The sequence below is a fragment of the Ptychodera flava genome, chromosome 18, assembly GCF_041260155.1.
Source record: "Ptychodera flava strain L36383 chromosome 18, AS_Pfla_20210202, whole genome shotgun sequence".
Classification (NCBI taxonomy): Eukaryota; Metazoa; Hemichordata; class Enteropneusta; family Ptychoderidae; genus Ptychodera; species Ptychodera flava.
The window spans coordinates 30,550,947-30,573,790 of record NC_091945.1 but is presented as its reverse complement, the minus strand read 5'-3'; the positions used below and the strand labels follow the sequence as shown (position 1 = coordinate 30,573,790).

General features: G+C 35.5%; 1 protein-coding gene across 18 annotated transcripts in view; it reads right to left on the bottom strand.

Moving 5' to 3' along the window:
* Nucleotides 1–22,844, bottom strand: part of LOC139117353 (diacylglycerol kinase beta-like) — a 281,533-nt gene that overhangs the window by 20,786 nt on the left and 237,903 nt on the right. For all 18 annotated transcript variants that reach the window (XM_070680373.1, XM_070680372.1, XM_070680371.1 and 15 more), the window contains 6 exons: nt 21,461–21,609; nt 12,571–12,656; nt 8,657–8,746; nt 2,767–2,927; nt 1,810–1,965; nt 757–979 (listed from right to left, as the gene is read on the bottom strand). In XM_070680373.1, the coding sequence (XP_070536474.1) occupies nt 757–979; nt 1,810–1,965; nt 2,767–2,927; nt 8,657–8,746; nt 12,571–12,656; nt 21,461–21,609 (865 nt within the window). The remainder of the gene's footprint in view (nt 1–756; nt 980–1,809; nt 1,966–2,766; nt 2,928–8,656; nt 8,747–12,570; nt 12,657–21,460; nt 21,610–22,844) is intronic.

The window sequence follows — 22,844 nt, the reverse complement described above, 5'->3', positions numbered from 1 at the left end:
ACCAGTATGCGTTTCTGCTGCCTGCTCATGTTGCCAAATAAAAATATGCAATTAGAAATTGAGTTGGGATGGGAAAGTTGTCTCAAGACCTATAGCTATCTACATGGGTGACTGAAAAACTCATTGAAATTTGGCAAAATTACCCAGGCTGTACAGTTATATATCAATCAACAACAGTGTGAATATATTGAATACAGTAGCAATATGTTCAACTCATTGATCATACACTGTATGATCCCAGCTTCTCCTCTTGAGATTTTTACCTGCTTAATTTTTACAACAACTGAAGATCTCTTGTATGACTAAGTGCAGATTTCTGTTTTTATCTTTCATGAGGCCCTGAATCTGGGTTTGTTGATAAAGTTATGATTTGGAAAGAAAAATTGTTATCTTGTCTATCAAAATTGCTGGGATATTTCCTAACTTGTTGGAACACGGAATTTACAGAGGCTCTAAGTAGATCCTGAAATAATAAACCCTCTGAATGCTGTAATTTTGCCTGCCAAAATTTTAGTGCAACATTTTACCAATATTAATGAATTTTTCTATAAGTGTTTTGATAATTTTAGACAAAATGGACATCACGTTTCATTTGCTACAGGGTTTTATCAAAATTTGGCAAAAATTCTGAAAAAAATTGACTAGTGTATATCTTATAAAGGTGACAAAACTTGACTTTGGCACTCAAAGGGTTAAGCTGTAGTCTATAAGTGGTTTTGGAAGATTGTGATGTGAGACCAAATGACAAAGCTCTACCTTGTGTTGCATATTGTAAATCTCCTGATGAAGTTGTACTGAGTGTTGGATGGCTTTGGCTTTCACGGTCCTGCTTCTTGGATGGTTTCTTGGACTGTCGGCTCTGTCTTTTCTTTGGCGTGTCACCCCACAGGTTGGTACCACCGTGTGTACTTGGTATGTTCAGCAAAGCAATGCACTGAAGAGGTGGTCCGTTGGCAAGGTCCAGTGACACCCCATCGCACTGAGGAATAAAAGTCTTTCCTTCAGAGATGAACTCAGCTATTTTTTCAAAATAGCTTTAATTTCCTCACAATGAAACTTCTTTGGTGACTAATCGGAGAATATCTTTCATACAATAAACTCTGAGTTTTCCGGTTCCATGATGCAGTACGCACTAGGGGATACAAAGCGTACCTTACGCATAGAACTTTTTATCCTCAGGGTATGTTACTCATACAACACTATGGCAGTTAACACCCTGACCTACATTTTCATTGCTAATGGATGAAAAATGCACGAGATAATTTTTGGCATTGCAATTCTCTTTCTTTTTTTCAGCATTTAATGGGTAAGAAGGGAAGGCTGGTCCTATGAGTATGAGTTTATTGATTTTACTAATGCAATATTGTGAATTGTGTGGATTGTGTGTTTGCCGTTTGTTTTGGAACACTACGTTAAGGATTTGGACCACTGTTGAAAGGAACAAAGACATCACCCAAGTTTCAGTGAGATGTAGATGATGACCAGAAACAAGCACAATTTCATTTTTTGCCTGAAAAAAGACATTTCTTTGAACAAAACCATTTTGCAACACCTTGGCCATGTTCTAAACTCAAACATTCTTGTATTCAAGAAGCCTGTCAGATATTTTTGAAAAGTGCAGCAACAGCCTGCCACTGCTACTTGAACAGTTACCAAACGCAAAAACAAAGTGCATGGTATTGAAGTATGATGGCTCTAAAGACTCACATATATAGTCTTTTCTGTACTGAAATTGCCAGCTTTTTTAAAACAAAATATGACAATATTAAGGCAATGACAGCAAAAAAATAACAGAATCCAATTCCTCACCATAACATCCACATCTTCATGTAAGTTCTTACAGCTGGCAAAGAAGGTCTCTGAAGTTCCAAATTCAAAATACCACAATTTGTTCTTCATTCGGCTGTTGAATTTTTCCGGATGTCTTTCCCTCATGGTGTGGAAGCGGTGGGCTATTGATGCATCCTGGTGAAAAAATACAATTTCTGTTACTAAAATTGCCAGCTTTTTAAAAACAAAATATGACAATATTACGGCAATGATAGCAAAAAATCACAGACAATCCCAGACAAAAATATCTGATCAGTCTTAGTGGTGCAAGGGTTCTTGGTAAGTCATGAATACATTCTTTGTGCTGTCAATTTTTTTGATTTACAGACTTTTTTCAAGACGCAAAATTTTGAAGTTCTTGTAAGACTTGTAAATCAGATGCTCGGGATTATAGTTGTCAAAAAGAATATACAGCTCATAAATACAAGAGATCATTGCAGGGATCAAAAATCAAGCCATGGTCATACTCATATTGGCATTAATTCTCCTGCAGCATTGGCAGTGTCCAAATCTTGTTGAATGATCATAGTATCTTTTATCCAGGTACTTCTCTCAAAGCCTGATAAATTTACTGATTCTTTGTGATTGATATTAACCCTTTGAGCGCTATAATTTTTTCTTGCCAAAATTTTAGTGCAAAATTTTACCAATTTTTATGAATTTTTCTGTAATTTTTTGATAATTTTGGACCAAATGGACATCACATTTCAGTGGCTACACTTTTTTCTCAAAATTTTGGCAAGAGCCTGAGAAAAATTGACTGGGGTTTATTTTATAAAGGGGACAAAAATGCACTTTGGCGCTCAAAGGGTTAAAGGCACCATGAACTTTAGGGTCAGCAAATTTTCAGTAGCATAGCCGTGAAGTATTCTGTAAAGATGTGGCATATTTAAATATACCTTCACGGAAAACAGGAGAATACTGTGCTGTACGTACCAATCCTATGGAGAAGTAGTTATTGATGATAGTGTACGGTATAGGGTCTCCTTGTTCATTGTCATTGGTTGTACTCAGTTCTACCTTCCACCTGTCCATCATCACAACTGTAGAATGTTCAATCTGTTTGAGCCCTTTCAGTAAACTTTCACCTCCATAACCTGAAATGGAAAGACAGAGTACAATAATTATAATTGATCAAATGTAGATTCAGATTCCGCATTATATTTACTGACATTTGAAATTCAAAATGGCTGCCATCCTTGTTAATTCCATGGAGGAAAACCAATACTATTTTCATAAAAGTATGACAGAAAAATTTTATTTACTCCTTGAGCTTCAAAATGAACCAACACAATGGGTAGACCAACAAAGTACAGCAAAAATTTGACAGTCCAAATATCTGTCCCCAAGGCACATTTTACCTTAAAATTTTTAGACATGTCAAATATTTATTTTTGCAAAATAATAATGAGAGTGACATTATTAGGAATCATTATTGTTGGAGATTCAAGAAATACATATTGCTCTTGCGAAAGAAGATGAAATAGATAGTGTTATAATTGGCAATTAAAATCAAAAACTTTTACATTTGTTAAACACAATTATCTCTCCTTTGATTGGATCTCAAGACAAGTATTAACTCTGTATCAAACTTGACACACATTTCAGCTTGTAGATTATCTCCTGAATTCTTCTTAGACAGTGTACGGTACTTTCAGATAAAATGCTACACTATATTATAAAGTCACTCCATTACAATGTGTTTGATATGGATACTGTCAGTTACACGTCTACAGTCTATTTCCGAAAAAAACCTGGTGACTGTATTTCTGAAAGAAAGTGACGACATTATTGTTCAGAACCTGTACAATACGTATGATAGTAATTGCAGTGTCTAAACACATGATAAATTTGACCTTCAACCAGTTGGTTGCCCTGCTTCCTTACATCTCCCTGTGGTTTTAATGAAAAATAAGTTTCACTCTATAAATGTGGCAAGTTTATCAAGTCAGGAACCCCTTTATACTCTACTGAAGTCTAGATCAATGACAATGAAGAAAATGTAAAAATCTTGGTAATGAAGGTTTAAAACCACTTTTGTTCAGAGAAAGCACAAACATACAGATACAACCTTTTGATATTGATATCTGACAGGCCTATTCATCATAGAGTTGAAATTATTTTTAATTCAAATCACAATTATGAAAATAACATTTGTAATACACAAATCTACAACAAATTGAGTGATTCTAACAGCTTGAGATATTAACAACATATTATAGATACCACATCTTCTATAGGAATGGCTTTCCATATACATATATGCTATTTTATAGAAATTTATGATATCTCCGATTCTAATAAATGAAACATTCTGAGCAGATACTTTGTCACAAGCGCCTTGCAACTTAATTGACGGATATCATAAACTCCAAAAGGACTGAAGTACCTGGTATTTCCTGAACAAAGTGCAATCAGGCAGTTAAAGGAAAAAAAAATCACAGTGGGGGAGATATCACCTAGACTTTGCCATTGGGACTTTGGGTAATCCTTTCTTTGGTTGAATAGCAATTTACATATAAACACAACATGGCCGTAGTAGGGGGTATGTAAAAAAAGGCGATTTAATTCCTCTGAGAAAGCAAATGACGTGTACAGGGCCGACCTTGCCATACCTGTGTTGCACTCTATTGATCAATACTTTCAACATAAATCAAGAAATAAAATTTGTGATAAATTGTGAAACATTTCATTTATATATTCCCAGTGTAAAGTTAAGCCTCCAAATGAAATGTCTGTTGATCCATGCAGGAAATTAAATCAGAGTTATTCCATTAAGTCTATATATCATTTTTTAAAATTCTCTGCTACATTTATAATTGCTTTGTCTATTTTTAAGAATTTAATTTTGGTTGGGTTCATTTATCATAAAACTGTTTTGCCTTGCATTTTGTTGGTGCTGGCAGATCAGATATGACAAAAATTTAAGCTACTGAGCAGCCTACTTTCACAAGGCAAACTGATCACAAACTCAATAAGACCATATTGTGTTTGACAGTATCAATCTGTTGAACCAGTAACTTACAGTTATTCAATGAATTGTTATACAAAGTAACAGTTGGTGGTACAATGTAACAATATGTACAGCAATGGGTAGCAATATGTAGCAATATCTAACAATAATAATTCAAGTGATACACATAATCCCTTGCACAGACTGCCTGTGTGTACTGTGATTACTAAAAAACCGTGAAATTTCTCTAACTGGGCCACATTGGATCAAATCACAAAACAGAACTACCAGTACAGTGTAACTCGCGTTGAAGTTTCCTTCCACTTGTGGAAGGAGTTGAAGGTAGACTGCACCACTGGGGCAAAATTTTGGAGTTTCAAAATTTTCACAATAGTTTTCTAGTCCACCTTTTGTGTAGATTCATTTTCAGAAATTTTGAATGAAGTAGTTTTCACCATCTTGTTTTGTGAAAATCAAAAATGTAAGTTTTCCCCACAGAGTTAATGTGAGTATGTTTCTCTCATACCAAACTTTGAACAGCGACTTCTGATTTTTATTCTTCATTTTAAAATAAAATGGTATGAACCAAAGTTTAACCCTTTCACCACCGTGGTTGACCGATCCCATTGTTATCAATGGTAAATGTGGACCTGTTTACAGGGAATTGGGGGTGAAAGGGTTAAGCCTGTCCTTAAAAGGCTAATCCCAAGTCTATGTTTGTGAAAATGTTTCAGGAGTGACTGAGAATAGATGCATATCATTAGACTACATGAAGAATTTAATCAAAAAACCTCTCAAAATGTTCACTTGAGACAAAGAAGAAAAATATAAGCTATGAAAATGCGAAGACATAACAAGTATTGTGTTATAAAACTCATGACGATCATAATCTTCAATCTTATATTCAGTGCATCATAACCTGTTCAGTCCATTCCTTGAGAACAGGTCCTCAATCACCATTGATAACCATGGGTTGGGCCAAACAATAACCAATTGATAACAGTGGTTTGGGCTAAACCATGATTGTGAAAGAAAAATGTAAGCTATGAAAAATGCAAAGACACGACAAGTATTGTAATACAAAACTCATGAACAATCATAATCTTCAATCTTATATTCACCTCATCGTAACCTGTTCAGTCCATTCCTTGAGAACAGGTCCTCAATCACCATTGATAACAATGGGTTGGGCTAAACAATAACCCATTGATAACAGTGGGTTGGGCTAAACCATGATTGTGACAGGGTTGAATTGATTTAACTGTTTTGTAAGACAAAGTACAACTTTTTGTCATGTTGTTCAATAAGAATGTACTATAAATGACTGAAAGCGCTAAACTGATATCAGCCTACTAGCCAAGGACATAACCTGTCAAGCCCGCATGAGAAGAGTAATTTTCCAAGTCACTGACTGCTGATAACCCTACCTTTCCATCAGAACACAAAAGTTGAAACAAAACATGAGAACCTCACAAAAGCTAACTTTGTCACGAATATAATCAGAACAGATAAAGCTAGGGTGTTGATGTATACAGGATTCAGAATGAATTTCAGACACATGGTTGTTTGAAGGTAGGATGTACCTCAAAAGTGAGACTTAAACTTTTGCTCAAACTTTCCTGAATGAAACTTTCAACCATTCTCTTACCAAATCAACAATAAAAATTGGGGGTCACCATGCAAATTTTGAAACCAGCGAAACATGACCCAAAATTTTGCGATATTTGAAATTTAAAATGGCCGCCATCCCAGTGTTAACTCTATGGAGGAAAAATTTAATTTTGGATTTTCAAAAAACTAAGCTGGTAAAACTTTTTCTTTCCCCAAGAGCTTTAAAATGAACACCAACAAGTGGTAGATCAGAAAAATATTGTAGAGATTTGAGAGTCCGACTATCTGTCCCTGAGAGTTTTCTACCTTAAGCCGAGTCTCTGAACATTCAGTTCCTTCAGTGATGGATGGGCCAAATAAACAATGAGAGAACACAATTTACAAAGGTGAGAAGTCTTTGTTTGAAACATCACGTTTTCTTCCAAACTTAGCAGAGTTCTTTTTGATGAAAACAATAGCGCTGGAATTAATCTGTTTTCCTCTGGTAATAATCAGAATCTCTTGTTATCAGCTTGACATTTAATTTTCAAGATATGTTTTCATCTGTCTCCAAAGCTGTTACAACCAATCATTATACTTTTTTTGAAAAATAGTTAGTACTTTTCAATTTAAGAGCATCACATTTGTGTTCTACTGTTTAACAGTCATGCCGTCTCAAAATCCACACTATTGTTTTCACCCTCATTACATTTTGATGAGTCACAGAAGAGTGAATAGACAACAGCGATCACAAGCTTCTTCTGCCTGCTTGCCATGTGGAATATGTTTCAAAAAATTGAGTAAAACCCTTTGAGTGCTGTATTTTTTCCAACCAAAATTTTAGTGCAACATTTTACCAATTTTTATGAACTTTTCTGTAACTTAAGATAATTTAGGACCAAATGAACACAACATTTCATTGGCCACAGTTTTTTATCAAAATTTTGGCAAAAATCTGACAAAAATTGACTTAGATATATTTTATAAGGGTGACAAAAACTGACTTTGGTGCTCAAAGGGTGTTAACCGAGGTACTTAGCCTAGCCACATTGTTGACTGCCAAATATCACAACACTGGCAGCTTATCCACAAGTAACTGACTACTTTGTATAAAACGTGGGACAATTATTATGTACATTTGAATTTTGCCCTGTAACCAGCGCACAAATATACCAACATATGTACCACTTGTTGATTGCATATATTACGTTCCCTATATCTTCAGCTGAACATGGCAGAGATTTGACAACTGAATCATGGCTGACAATCGATATTGATCAAAATTGAACTCAGGACAAAATCGATGACAGTCAGAATGGAACACAAATCATTGCAAGACTGTAGGTATCAATATATTTGAGTTTTACTTCTCTGTGTGGTCATTACATTGAAATTGTTTGGCCATGGAAGTTATGATATGGGAAAGAAATGTTGACTTCTTGATGCCAAATTGCAAAGGGTATTGGGAAGCATTGGGTCATAATTAAAATTTAATCAAAGAAAACCTGTTGGTGATGCAAGTAGAGCATTTCTGGCAGTATTGTGTATATTGTAAATGTTGTGAGTCATTGATGATGACATTATGAGTGCCCTGCTGGTGGTTGAATTAACAACTTATCTATGCTGGTCACGATGTTATTGCTCATGTCAACTTTGAAAAGAACGGAATCAAATCTTGGTGTTATCTTTAAACTTGAAATAATAAATCCAAAATGGTGAACAAGTCAACCATATTGGCTCATTTGCAAAAACAAAGGGACATGCAGTGACCATTTTTATTGACCTTGAGCCAAGTATGAAAGATAATACTTGTAAGATTTTTGCCTTGTCTGAAAAATGCTTGTTGATGACAGAACAGATAAATGTTATCATGGTCTGTTCATATGCTGCCATTCCCTAATCCATTTGAAAGTCATCAATAATATCAACAATGCAATAATTATGGTGATGAAAAGATTGACTACTTTTCCGGGATCTGGTAGAGGGGCATCACCAATTCTATGCACTAGTTGTCTGTTTAGACACATTACATGGTGATTCAGGATTCACTAAGAACATAAAATTACCGACAGCTTTTCAATTTTGAGGAAAACATAATAACGGCAATCTATCAAATAATGACAACCTTGATATTTTTAATTCTACTAATGTTGAGCATCATTCAGCATACATCACTTTGGTTGCTATGGTTTCTGTTGCCAAGCAGCAAAGTAATTACGTCCCAAGGGGACACCGCTTCTTTTTCTCCGATTTTGTGAAAGAGTATTTTTTTTGAAGTCTTACCTCCTCCCCATCGGAGACACCTGGCTAGATCATTGCCTGTGCCCAATGGAAGAACAGCGACTGGCGGCCTTCCAGCCATCTGGACTTTGTCTGTGAAAGAAGAAAGCAAAATGATAAAACTGTTACGAATCACAAAAAAACTTGGGGATAATTTGACATCAACTGTGTAAAATGACTTTATAATGTTGCCAAAGGCAGCACTTTATACAGCGATAAGACACGGCATATAATCAATCCTTGTCATTTTGTATTACCTTAGATTTCAATTTATATTGTACCTGTACTCAATTCATTGGTCCTCCGGGGGAATTCCGACCTAGATATCTGATTATGGGTCATTTCAAGTCTTTTAGTACAGATTTAACTAAAAATGTACAGAATTGCCCCGAAAGGGGTGATTTTTTAGCCATTAAATAATGACATCAAAACACTTGCTGAAATAATACATGAATAATGATTAATACAGTTAAATTAATCTACGGCCATATAAAACCTGTTACATATATATGGTCTGATAAATTGAAGTAGACTGTGGTATTATGGAATGTTTCACAATATGATATTCTTGATTTTATATTTCAAAAATTCTTGTAAAAGTCTGTTTAATAAAATTGACTACTTATTTATTGAATGAAAATAGAAAAATGAATACTTATTTGGTATTTTAATAATATGTAAATGACCAGCTTGCAACTAATTGTACATATCAATACTAATAAGAATATATCAATACTGAAAAACCTGAGGTGATGAAAAATTTCAAATCAAATTGTTGTCAATTTTCCAGCACAGGAAATTTATGTCAATATTCCTGATTTCCACTTTTCATGGTAGAAAAAGGGATTTTCTCTCCCCGTGCATGTAAGTTAACAATTTGTATGATTGTTAAAAGTACAGTTAAAAGATGCATATGCAAGGGTTTTGACATAATCCTTCTTACCATGGATATGTCGTTGTCGTAACACTGAGGCCATACAAAGAAGGTAGATTTCTGTGTCCTGAGCTTCAAAGAGAACTGCCTAGAGCAAGGCAATTGTGACCTTGCAACTCAAATTTCATGATATTCAGAGCTGAAAAGCCAGGATGTAAAGCAAAACAGAATAATCTGCTCCTACACTGATTAGCCATTCAAACTGTGCTCAGTGTTCTTACTCTGGGTTCCCCTTTTAATGATCTCCTGTGTAACATCACCTTGGTCTCGTGACGATAGCGTTGTTAAGTCATGAAAACACCATGTTTTGTTGAAGTTTAATAGTCCCATCTCTCTGACAAAATGTCCAGGTTCCATATAAATCCAACCTGTTTACTTCATCTTCATTTTGCAAACAACCCCATGCAAACCCTGACTGTCTTTCTCTGAAAGTTTAAGATCCACTACAGTGGACATAGAAAGGACAACGTCACCATCTTTGCAAATTATTTTAGCTGTTTTTGCTTCAAGTGAGAGGTTCTTTGTGTTGTTTTGCTTACTGAAACATGTTAAATTATTAATCATTGGAGCTCTACTCACACCTTTCTGTATATGTAACCTATAAATATGCTGATGACAACAATTTCACTATGAGCTATATATTACATTGTATTTATTTCACTGAAGCATTTATTGTCATATCTACAAGCAGTGAGTGGAGATCTGACGACTGACAATTTGGCATGTTCCTGTGAGCAGAACAACATCAAGGGTTTGCTCACCTGAAATACCAAATGACTCAAATCATTGACAAGATTTGCAGGAGTTTTGGATTTTGACAGATGCTTATTTTATTGAGTATTTATCTTCCATCAAAGAGAGATTTTAAACACTAAATTAATTTTCAGAAGATTTTTGATACTAGTACTCCTGATAAAACTTCATCTGTAAGCTTACTTCTCAGGAGTAACAAGTTGCAGTAGCTTTAACATATAACCTTCAACTAAAACCAAACCTATTGTTATCAATGGTGATTGTGGACCTGTATACAGGGAATTGAGGTAAAAAGGTTAAGGTATGAGCTTCAAAAAATAAAAAATGTAAACTTTTGCTCTAACTTTCCTGAATGAAACTTCACCATTCTCTTACCAAACCAACAATAAAAATCGGGTGTCACCGTGCAAAGTTTGGAACAAGTGAAACAAATTACCCAACATTTTGCAATATGTAAAATTCAAAGTGGCTGCCATTTCTCTGTTAACTCTATGGGGAAAATTAAATTTTGGATTTTCGAAAAACTAAGATGGTGAAAGATTTTTATTTCTCCAAGAGCTTTAAAATGAGCCTCCCACAAGTGGTAGATCAGAAAAGAATTGTATAAATTTGAAAGACTATCTGTCCCCGAGGTGCGTTTTACTGTGAGTCAGTTTAGTTTACTTTCTTAGCTTGTGTTGGCATGTAATTATCTGGACGTCATTGTCAGAAGAACCTCACTTGCAGTTTTCACATCCTATTTCTATGGAAATGTGAAGTCCTGGTTTATTTTTAGTTTCTCTCTAAGATTAATCTTAATGAGCTTTTCAACCAAAGCCAATTAATCAGAAAAATAAATACTTCACTAACCTTCATTGACAATAAGGTTTACAATATTTCAATTTTGGCACAATTCCCTTTAGAATCTTTCTTGTACAATGAAGTTGTGTTTCAAAACTACAGTGGACTATTGAAAAATAACATTGTCACTGCATGGTATAAATGTGAAATGAGATCTCCCTGTCTGTACCTTCACACTGCATAGTTATTGTGAGAGCTGTTAGCTTATTATGTGCGTATATCTGGCAGATACTAGAAATTAAAACCGCAATTTTCAATCCCAGGGTCTTGCATTAGTGGTGTTCTCCTCCCAGTCAAACACTCGGCCAGCACGATATTTGATTTCTATAACATTAATTACACAAACTGATCTCAACCTTTTGTCACACTTTAATCCTGCAACAGAGTTTATACAAGCGTTTGACTGACGGTCGGTTCAAATCGCCAACGGTCATTGGTTCCCCACCACCAATGCTCGAATTTCCTAAAAAATTGTCTTCCAGTCGCGTTAGAATTTGAATACAACCACAGAGTTCGATCAGCAGCATCTTCGCTCTGACCACTTGGCAGTCTGTTTGTGTTTTGCTGCCGGAGAAAACTAAAAAGTGGCATTTTCTGGACAGTGTGCCCTCGTGTTGCCTGTTTGGTGTCCACTTACACAATGAACGCCACTATATAGCTTCACGTCCTTGTGAAAGGGTTAAAGGGAGGCTCCCCCTTTAAGTAATCATTTTCTATATCATTTTCTATATCAGGTATGTTAGAAAATGAAGTAGAAATTGAGGACTATAAAAGCTTTGAGTTGTAGAATAATGCATGTACATGCTCAAAAAATATGCACTTTCAAATGGCATTGTCTTTTTTAATGTTCTTTGTGCATGTTAGTTTGACACCAACAGACTGTGTTTGAAAGTGGATTTACGGGTGGATTATGCAAAATTAAAAAAGAGAATGATTTAAACAGGTGACAGGAAAAATCTGTCATCTCAAAGCTGTTCTTAATTATGAGCAGATGAACTCTACAGGTGTGTTGTCATGCTGATTCATACTGTTCTAGGGAGTCCACAAACATGCAACTCTGTACACTCACTGTATTAAGAACACGTCTGTACTCCCTAGTTCACAAATGTTTGATCTTCAAATTTTTAAATTCAGTGGGCCATCAGAATGCAAACTGCTCCAAAACATTACCAGTTTTTTCATTGATTTGAAAAGTTTCTGCACACAAGTACAAGGTCAAGTACAGACTGTTGGAATTACAAACAGCATGTTTACAAGATGTTTCCTAAAAGGCAATGCAAGTTTTAATACACTGTCAACTGACATCAATTTACTACTGGGTGAATAGATTTATAGTAGCTTGACTAAAATATGTTGCTGTCTGCGTTAGTTTAGTTGTAGACCGACTTACCCATACAGTCCAAGACCCATCCAACAGTTCCATCGCCACCACAGCACAACACACGAAACTGTGGAACGTCTTTGAAGAACTTTAACCTGTAACATTAGCAAGGCACAGGAAATATATTCAATCTACACAACAAAAATGATCTTCTCTTCAGACATGAAGAGCATGTACTTGTTTTCATGCAGATTGATTTACATTTCTCATAATATCGGGAAGAAATGTAAACCTGTCAGTTTGGTAATTCAAGAAGTACTGATTTCACTTTTGTACAGATAACATCAGAATAATGAGCATATGGTCTATGATCGTTATGTTATACAGCCTGTCAAGTAACGTGATCGCCAAAGTTGTCATGTATATCACATTATTCATTGTGGATCATAATATACATTTTTGTTATCAATAAGATGTGACATTTGTGAAAATTAGGAGAATCTACATCAAAGTAATTAGATTCAGTATGTAAATCAAGATGTAATTTTATCTGGAAATTTAATTGTCTGGAAAACTACTTGGTCATGTTGGGTCAATGACAAGGGAGAACTGCAAATTCATGCTGACACTCTGCTGTGTGTCCTATATTTTTCACATGATCAATTATTCAATGCTGCCTTTACAGGGTCAATTTTCTTCTGCTTCAGGTGTAAATTCAATACATGCATTTCTACAACCTACAGGTACGTGTGGACATTTGATCAGCCGTATCTCATTACACACGATATCTTGACCATGAGTTGTATTTGAAATTCTGATCATTAGATGAAGTTGTGATCCGCTGTCAGTTTATGAACAAAAACATGTCACCTTGCCAAGCAATGGTCCTCTTTGATGGATAGTCTGCCATGAAAAATTTTAAAAGTTCCTCAATTAACGAAATATTGTCAAGGGACTTCTTGGTCTAATAAATACTGTATTTTCTAGTAGAAATTTGAGAGGTGTTATTGTGAATTCTTGTGAGGTGTTTTTGTAAATGCTTTGAAATGTAATAGTCGAAGCAGCCTTCCTGAAATAGGGTCATGTGCTTGGGACCTGGAGTGAAACGCCATCCCATCACAGGTGTCATGGGAAGGAAATCACACTGCATTCCGGAAACCAGGACAATAGACTTCCCTTACACTTATTCTTGAAACAAGGTAGCACTACCTGGCTGATAATGAATTTATTCCTCATTTCATTTTTAATTATAGAGAGTGAATTTTGCATCCCAATGTTTTGCAGATCTAACACTAATCAATATTTATACAACACTGTGACTTTTAAAAATCAACATTTAACAGCAGAGGAAACCTTAAAACACGTGAATGTATCTTCTTTTAAGCCACAATCACAACATTACAGAAATCGCATTCTGAATGCAAATTTTTTTGGTCACAGAATATCTTGTGAAGTTTACAGAGTTCAAAATTTTTCACATTTCTGTACAGCTTGCTAGAGGGCGCTGTTCTACCTACCTCTGGAAACCACCTACAGCTAATGATACACTGAAATTAATGAATGTGAGGGGTCCTTGTTTACTAATGGGATAAGTAAATGTACACCACTTTATATACATGTACAGGATGAAAAACAAATTAATGAATTCTGGGCTGACACTGGAAAATTAGTGAAAACCTGATCAAAGATCAGCCTCTATCAAATCATTACCAGAACCATGATTAGAGTTTAAAATTTGTCATACTGTATCCTTAAAATAAACAAGAAAAATCAAGCACAATATGATAAACCCTAGCTATGTTTTTTCTGGCCCATTGAACTTTCTTGAAATTTTGTTTCATCATAACAAGTTTTTCCAGTAATCAAGCATTGATTTCTTGAAGGAACATATAACAGCAGAAATTAAAGCCCCACTAGCTGTATCCTCTAGCGATATTTTTATGATTTTACTTTCAAGCTAAAATAAGTTTGTGAGAATGTACAAATTTATGTGTGTGTACACAGTTACTACTGACTACCCGCTGGGACTGTATATGCAGTTTTGAACAAGATAAAGATTACACTCAGATCAAATTTTTGCCCAAACATTAAATAGTAGCGACATGTGGAAAAGCAAAAACCATGGATACTGTGCATATCTGCACTGAAATCTTCACGTAAACTGCACAGAGTAGTCCGACGCAATGCGTAGGGTTGAATGTTTTCAACTGTGACATTGTATGTTCTGTTTCCTTTATAATATTACCAGTTTTTGAAAATGGCGGGAAATCAAAATGACTGTTAAAATTTGAATTACTTGTCAAATGTTTCACAAAGGAATGGTTTCCTAATGCACTGAAAGCCCTTCAGAGGGTAGAATTCAGAGAAAACCAGGAAAGAATAGGACGATATTTTGAAGTCAACAAATTTCATGAGTTACAGCTAGTGGAGCTTTAAATTGTGATAGTATAGACACAAAGACACACACGCATTCCATGACAAGCACAATGAAAGGGATTGATAAGACAAAAAGGCGCCAATAAAATTTTTTTTCATTATCAGACATTCATCCCAAATGCGATAGGATCTTTAAAAATAACTGTGCCAATCTATGAGACACTATAAAGTACTTTTGCGGTCACAAAGAATACAAGTGCCCATTACTCAAATCACAGTACATCAACTACTAAGCGACAGCATGAGAAGCTAACTCTTAGTCATTTATCTCAAAAAAATAGGGCAGCCAAAGACGTTTTCTTCCACAAAGTATACCATTAAAGAGTATTTTGAGTGAGATAAATATTTGAAGAGGGCCTGAAACTTGTTCACAACAGTCCTCATGAGTCATGCTACAGTTGGCAAAGTGTCGTGCCAAACCTGTTAGGTTTCCCATGCCCTCCACTCCCTCCCATGAAAACTAACAGTCCTGTCCCTGTCATTGTTGCAAAGTAACAGTCCTGTCCCTGTCATTGTCACAAATTAAGTAACAGTCCTGTCCCTGTCATTGTCACAAAGTAACAGTCCTGTCCCTGTCATTGTCACAAAGTAATAGTCCTGTCCCTGTCTTGTCATTGTCACAAAGTAACAGTCCTGTCCCTGTCATTGTCGCAAAGTAGCAGTCCTGTCCCTGTCATTGTCACAAATTAAGTAACAGTCCTATCCCTGTCATTGTCACAAAGTTACAGTCCTGTCCCTGTCATTGTCACAAAGTAATAGTCCTGTCCCTGTTTGTCACAAAGTAACAGTCCTGTCCCTGTCATTGTCACAAATTAAGTAACAGTCCTGTCGCTGTCATTGTCACAAAGTAATAGTCCTGTCCCTGTCATTGTCACAAAGTTACAGTCCTGTCCCTGTCATTGTCACAAAGTAACAGTCCTGTCCCTGTCATTGTCACAAAGTAACAGTCCTGTCCCTGTCACAAAGTAGCAGTCCTTTCCCTGTCATTGTCACTAAGTAACAGTCCTGTCCCTGTCATTGTCACAAAGTAACAGTCCTGTCCCTGTCACAAAGTAACAGTGCTGTCCCTGTCATTGTCACAAAGTAGCAGTCCTGTCCCTGTCATTGTCACAAAGTAACAGTCCTGTCCCTGTCACAAAGTAACAGTCCTGTCCCTGTCATTGTCACAAAGTCTCTCCGCTGCTCTTTTCTCAGCCAATGAAAAAATACCTTTGTTACTAAAACACTAGAAAGTTTTGCCTCATAAATTATTTCAACAACCCAGGTTTGAAAGTGACCTCTCCTAAATCAACTTTTACTTCATCAAAAACCCTAATTAATGAAAATTCCTTTCGCACAAGTGATGGTAACTGAATCCATGGTAACCAATTCAAATGCTTGCCCAGCATAATTTTATTTATTGACTGTAAAATGCTATCATTGTTGATTAAATCACTTTATTAGCAAAAATTATTTGCAGACATTAATTCTTAAAAAACCAGTAAAACTACTTATATATTGTTTTCATTCGGTATTCCCAATTGCATTGACTGGTACCCCTGTACAATCATTCAGCTACTCAAACTGAACGTCACCTTTTCTTTCTTTATTTTCTGACATTGATGAAGAATTAATTCATCTCAAGAGGAAGTAATTACCATCACGTGATACATAAGTCTTTCAATTTGATATTTAAATAAATAACAAGAAAAACACAAACAACTTTTATTGTTTGTTTAAAATATTGAGATAATCACCTTTTATAATTGAAAGTATTAAAAACAAATTGTCTAGGACTAATATCGTAATTACTCAAGAGTAAAACATATTTACTCAGTGTTGATTGTCTGGAGGTATGAGACCTGCTCTCTCTATTTATCAAGACTTTCACTGATAAAGTATCTTTTGCAGACGACTTTGTAGCTAGATATATATCATGTCAAGTGTGGCTGATAGGGTCTGACCAGCCTGATACAAAGGTTTGATGATCATGATCATGTCATTATGCAGACATGAGGGTCAAAGATTTCTCCAACCAGCTGTCTTGCCTCCTGAGTTAATCCCTACACGACAAATACTTGGCACATGCAGAGTGTTTCCTGACTCTACTGGTTGTGGCATTGGTGCTCTTTGTTTCCATATGACCATTGAATGGACTCTGGCCACTTTCTATTGATATGCCATTGTAAAATTCTTATTACCTACACTGGAAAATTTAGATGATGGCTGACTGACCTTCTTCCAGTTTCAACACAACAATTTACACTGATATTTAGACTAATGGAAATGAATCAGATATTTTACACATCTGGAAGACATTGATGACAGTGGCTATGGTAACAAACTTGCGGACACTCCAACGACAGGAACAAGAGGCAGCAGAAATTTGACATGCTATACAAGAGATCTTAGATTCATATTTACATGTAATTAGCATTAATTGATTGATCCAGAATGCACTCACTGTTCACAATGTTTGATAATCAATCATGTGTTGGTTCCTCACTGACGTCTTGATCAATTATCACAAAACATCTCATATTCAATTATCCCTGCTATCAAACAAAATACATACAGACAAATGTCTGCCTCGGGGGCTTACCTAACTTTATGACAATTTATCACAGTGGTGTATTTTACCATGATGGAGGTATACTTTTCAAAATAAAATTTTTAGAACAAATAGTGTCGATTACACTGTAGCTCCCTGATGTACAAAAGGAAAACAGCATCTCGGTAGATGATATAAACCCTTTAAGAGATATTAGGAACATAAGTGATAATAGCTCTGCATCTAGTCAAGGTTAGAATGATGGCCATGAGAAGAAAACATTAAAATCATACCCTTTTGAAATCAAGAATATAAATCGGAGATCACCATGCAAAATTTGGTGGAAAGAACAAAATTACCCAATATCTACAAATATTTGAAATTCAAAATGGCCACCATCCCCGTGTTAGCAAAAAATGAAATCTTCGACCTTACAAAAATAAGCTGGTGAAAACTTTGTTTCTCTAACAGCTTCAAAATGAGCTACAATAAAAGGTTTGCCAAAAAAGTATTGTAAAAGTTTGAGTCTGAGTGTCTATCCCCAACGCACATTTCTACCTTAATGAGCAGACAAAAAAGCGAGACTGCTATGTTTGTGAAGAAACAACCTAATCCATTCAGATGACCGTAAGTCACTGCACATCCAGGTACCACAGATCTTGGTTATAAAGATGCCATTTTGAAAAGCGTTGGCTACTGAAGGTGACTAAATATTGCTTGAGACAGAAAATGTAAAATCAAACCCAGCATTTGTGTAGTTAGAAACAATATATGTTTCCAGAAATAATCCTAAAGAGGCATATTTCTAGAAACAAGCCTTTAATATCGTGATTATATAGAGTATGGCTGCTCTGCTTTCATAGTGTGAGGCAAAATCCAAGATGTAGTTGATGTGGTTGTATTTGGAATGCACATCAATTAACGACAATTAACAGGGATGTAAATACGGCGTTTGTGCCACAGTATCTTGATATGTGGATGTTTAATATAAATCTATATGCATACAACCATATATTTTGATCCACATGAGACACATATCCACTAATGAAATACAGAGCTGCAGATTTCAATTGAAATATTTAACCAGCAGTTTTGAAGACGACTACCGTTTAGATAAAAAATATTGGGAAACCTGAAATTAAGTGACCCCAATTATAAAAACTTGTAGACTGTGGTTTCTTATTTAATGAAAACGGATTTTTTTTTACCAAAAATGGCAAACTGGTCCAAAAATTACAATTATATTAAAGTTGTCATATTTTAACAAACTGGACTTGGGTCATCCTTTGGAACCTGCACATAAAACTTTACCGCAATAAAATAAATATTTTGTATGAGAGAAACTTGTTTACCGAATCTATAAAAAATGTTTAAGAATATAATCCTGCAAACTTCGTCATTATTTCAATAAACTGAATTTAAGTAGCTGCAATAGACCTCTGCAAAATTTCAGAGCTAGTGAATCAGTCATTCGTAAGAAGCAGCAACACTTTTCACCAAAAAAAGCCCTGAGTAACTCAATCTTGATAACCACATCAAAATTTGCACAAACTGAACACAAGTAACCCTAAGGGGTGTGTACACCAAAGCTCATACCACATATGATGAAAATAATAATTGACACAGAAATAAAATATTACAAATTATAATTGGATCAAATTGGACAAAGGTCACCTGAAGGAACATGTGTATCAAATTGCAAACATGCAAATTACATACTAATGTACCTACAGATATACAGACACACAGACAGACACACATAGGTAGACTGAACCAAAAATCTCAACAGCTATACATATGTATGCCACATGTATGTAATGTTTTACCTAAAACTGATAACCAAAAATTTTGTTAATGTGTGAATCTTCGAGCTCCTCCCAAAACTAATGATTTTGACAGTCTAGACAATCACCCACATTGAAGAAAAGATGGTTTCTGGTCCAGCTATGTTGGTGAGAGCCCAAATAAACATCACATCTGCCATATGCATAATACCATTTTCATCAAAGGGTAGTTTTCTGCCCTAATAACTGTGGGGACTTTGTGATGGACACACTTAGAATTTCATGTCTAAACACATTTGGAATTCAAATATTCATCATCAAACATATATACCACTTTGTCAGAGTATTCCCAATAGTGATAAAAACTGTTTGAGAAGGCATGCAAAGCTATGGATGAAAATTAAGCTCACATAAGCAAAAATTTAAAGCCATTTTGAAACATACAACAGTTGCAACATCAATATTTTACGATAATTTGCATCTCTGAATATTTTTTTGCAACTTAGAATAAATTTTCCTCTAATTCAGAGCTTCTTTATAAACATTTCATGTCTTTACCATGATCAGTCTACATTTGAGCATCTCTGAGATCTTTTCAGTCTTATTTAGCCACCCAAGTCTGCCTGATTTACAACCAATTCGTGACTTGCATTCATTACACTTTCAAGTTTAGATCACCACAGTAAATCCTTGTTAATCCCCTGTGCCAGAAAACCAGCTATTTGCAGTCTGCCTGAGGCTACATTCACTAGTTACTGTATCTGACAGCTGTCCATTTTATAACTTACACCTGTTGTTACCCAGCCTAATAAATTCACTCCACTTTTCCCGCCAAAAATTTCTCTGTGCTCTTCAAGAAATATGTGCTGTTTACACAAATCAGAGTAAAAATATTTCTCTGTCATATAAATGTGACCTGTTATTCATAAGACAAAAAACTGAAGATGTTTGAAAGATATGCCTTTCATTTTGGCAAACAGCAGTGAAATGAATGCAAAGATCATTACACAATGGCTGGGCATTCGGTGATAAAGTTTTACTACCAGCAGCCTGAGGATAGTTTACAAGGGAAGCATGCTCAAGAATGTCAATAAAATTGACAATTAGATCCTTAGGTCTGTTATAATATTCTACAAATGGATGCATATCTTAAAAAGTAAAGGAGTAAGATATACCGCTGTGCAAAACGTTTGATTATTACACTTTCAATTACCCTGGTGATAGAGTTTGCTTTTCAGTGGCACCCCTTTGATTCATGACATGGCATGGTAAATTCTTGGCTGGAGTTTGAGGAATTTCATGGCCAATTTTGTTCTAAGCTATGGCCGTTTCCAGTTTTCTGTACTTCAGATTCAATATATTGATCTGTCTTTTATAATATCTGTTTGATTTGATATTCTGCATACGCTGACAGATATAGAGCCTAACTTTGTGAGAATAACATATACATGTACAAACTGTTTATTAGCCGTCTCTCAGGCTATACATTCGTCCATAACACTGCATCTCAAGATGTCTACTGAGTGTAAGCCCAGTGAAACCATTGCCAGCACATCAATCAAACTTACCTCAGTCAAGAGACAGTACTCTACAGCTACCTGACAAAAATATGATTGCCGTATTGAACATCAAACCATAGTTTTAACACAACCTCATAGATCTCCAGTTGACAGGATTGACAATCCACTTGATCTTAAATCCTACTTTAATGTCAATCTTGGTTGCATATTGTCTCACATAAACCGATAGGCAATTTTTCTATCGACCTGTTCATTTTCTCAGCCTCCCTTCTGTCCGTTCCCCATCCACATTTTTATTTCTCTGAAATGACTTCATGTTAAATCAACCACTTTGAAAAATCAACCACTTTGAAAACACTCTGAAATACATATAACCTCCTCATAACTAACCATGCTCTCGAAAACACTCTTAAATAACCCCTCACCTGAGCTAGCTACTTAAAAAAACCCTGAATATTCCCTCATCGCAGATCAACTAGTTTGGAAACACTCTGAATAACCTCATCTCAATCAGCCACTTTGCAAACACCCTGAAAAAAACCACCTTGTCCTAAATCAACCTCTTTGAAAACACTGAAATAATCCTCTTACCAGATCAACTACTTTGAAAACATTGTGAAATAACTTCCTCATCCCATATCAACAACACTATGGAGACATAAATCCCAACATTGCAAGATAACCCTTACCCTGGCATTGGTCCACCTTTTGCAAGATTGAATACTTGTCTTGGGTTCAGTAGGTATTGGAATTTTCTGAGGATTCTTGCCCCTTGTTTCCCACCACTCTTTGGGTTGATGAAAATAACCAATGGGTGCGTGCCTGGCAGTGGTGTAATCTACAGAGAGAAAAAAATACAAGATAAGCTAAGGTTGTATGTGTCTTGAAACTCTCAGACTTTTGCCCAAACTTCTTCAGAGAAACTTTACTGCATTTTCTTTCAAAATTGGGGGTCACCATGCAAATTTTCGTACAAGAGAAAAAAATTATTTAACATATACCAACTGTCAACATTATAAATGGTTGCATTCCATGTGTTAGCTCTATGGGGAAAGATTAAATTTTCAATTGTAACAAAAATAGGCTGGTCTAAACTTCATTTGCTTCAGGAGTTTCAAAGTGAGCCTATATACAAGTGGTAGACTCAGACAGTATTGCAAAAATTTGAAAGTCTGCATATCTGTGCCCAAAGCGCTTTACTTCAACATTTTCTAACCATTTTCAATTGATAATATAACAATGACTTTGATATCTGCCGACAATGTCCACTTTATATAAGCTATTAAAGGGACAAAGTCGGCCATTTTTCATGAATTTTGTTTGATACGAGATACTACTTATATTGTTTGACATGTTGAAAGATACTGAATGAATGGGTGACCATGCATAGGTATTCGACCCCGGCTTTAGACAAATTAAATGAAACAATCGCGAAAATGAATTAATGGTCATAATCATTAATTAATTGATGTGTGCATGAAATGTGGAGAATTTACAAACTTAAGATAACTCGAAGTACTTGCTGCCCATATACAGTGATACAAAAGTCCATGGCCACTGTATAAGTCTGATTCACGGGATGGTTCTTCTCGTGCTGGCTACAAGGGGCTAGAACATTAACATATTCATGTATCGTAATCTCAAAGTTTACAGCCATCTTGTGAAAAAGTATGTTAGAAAACTTCTGAACAACTTTCTAAATGTAAGAGGTCTAAACATCAACAGGCAGCAGAATATAGAGTATGGCAACACCGGTCACTGGAATCCATGATGAGTCTAAAACCTGAGAATCAACGATTGGCACACAACCGTTGCCTGTGCTTGATAATATGCTAAATAAGGTAGAACATGCCTCGGGGATAGAAATTCCGGCTTTCAAATTTTATCAATTCTCTTCTGACTTACCACTTGTGGGGCTTATTTTAAAGCTCTTGATGAAAGAAAAGTTTTCACCGTCTGAATTTTTCGGAAATCAAAAATTTTATTTTTCCCTAATAGAGTTAACACAGAGATAGCGGCCATTTTGATTTCAAATATTGGGAAATCTTTGGTAATTTGTCTCTCTAGTACCAA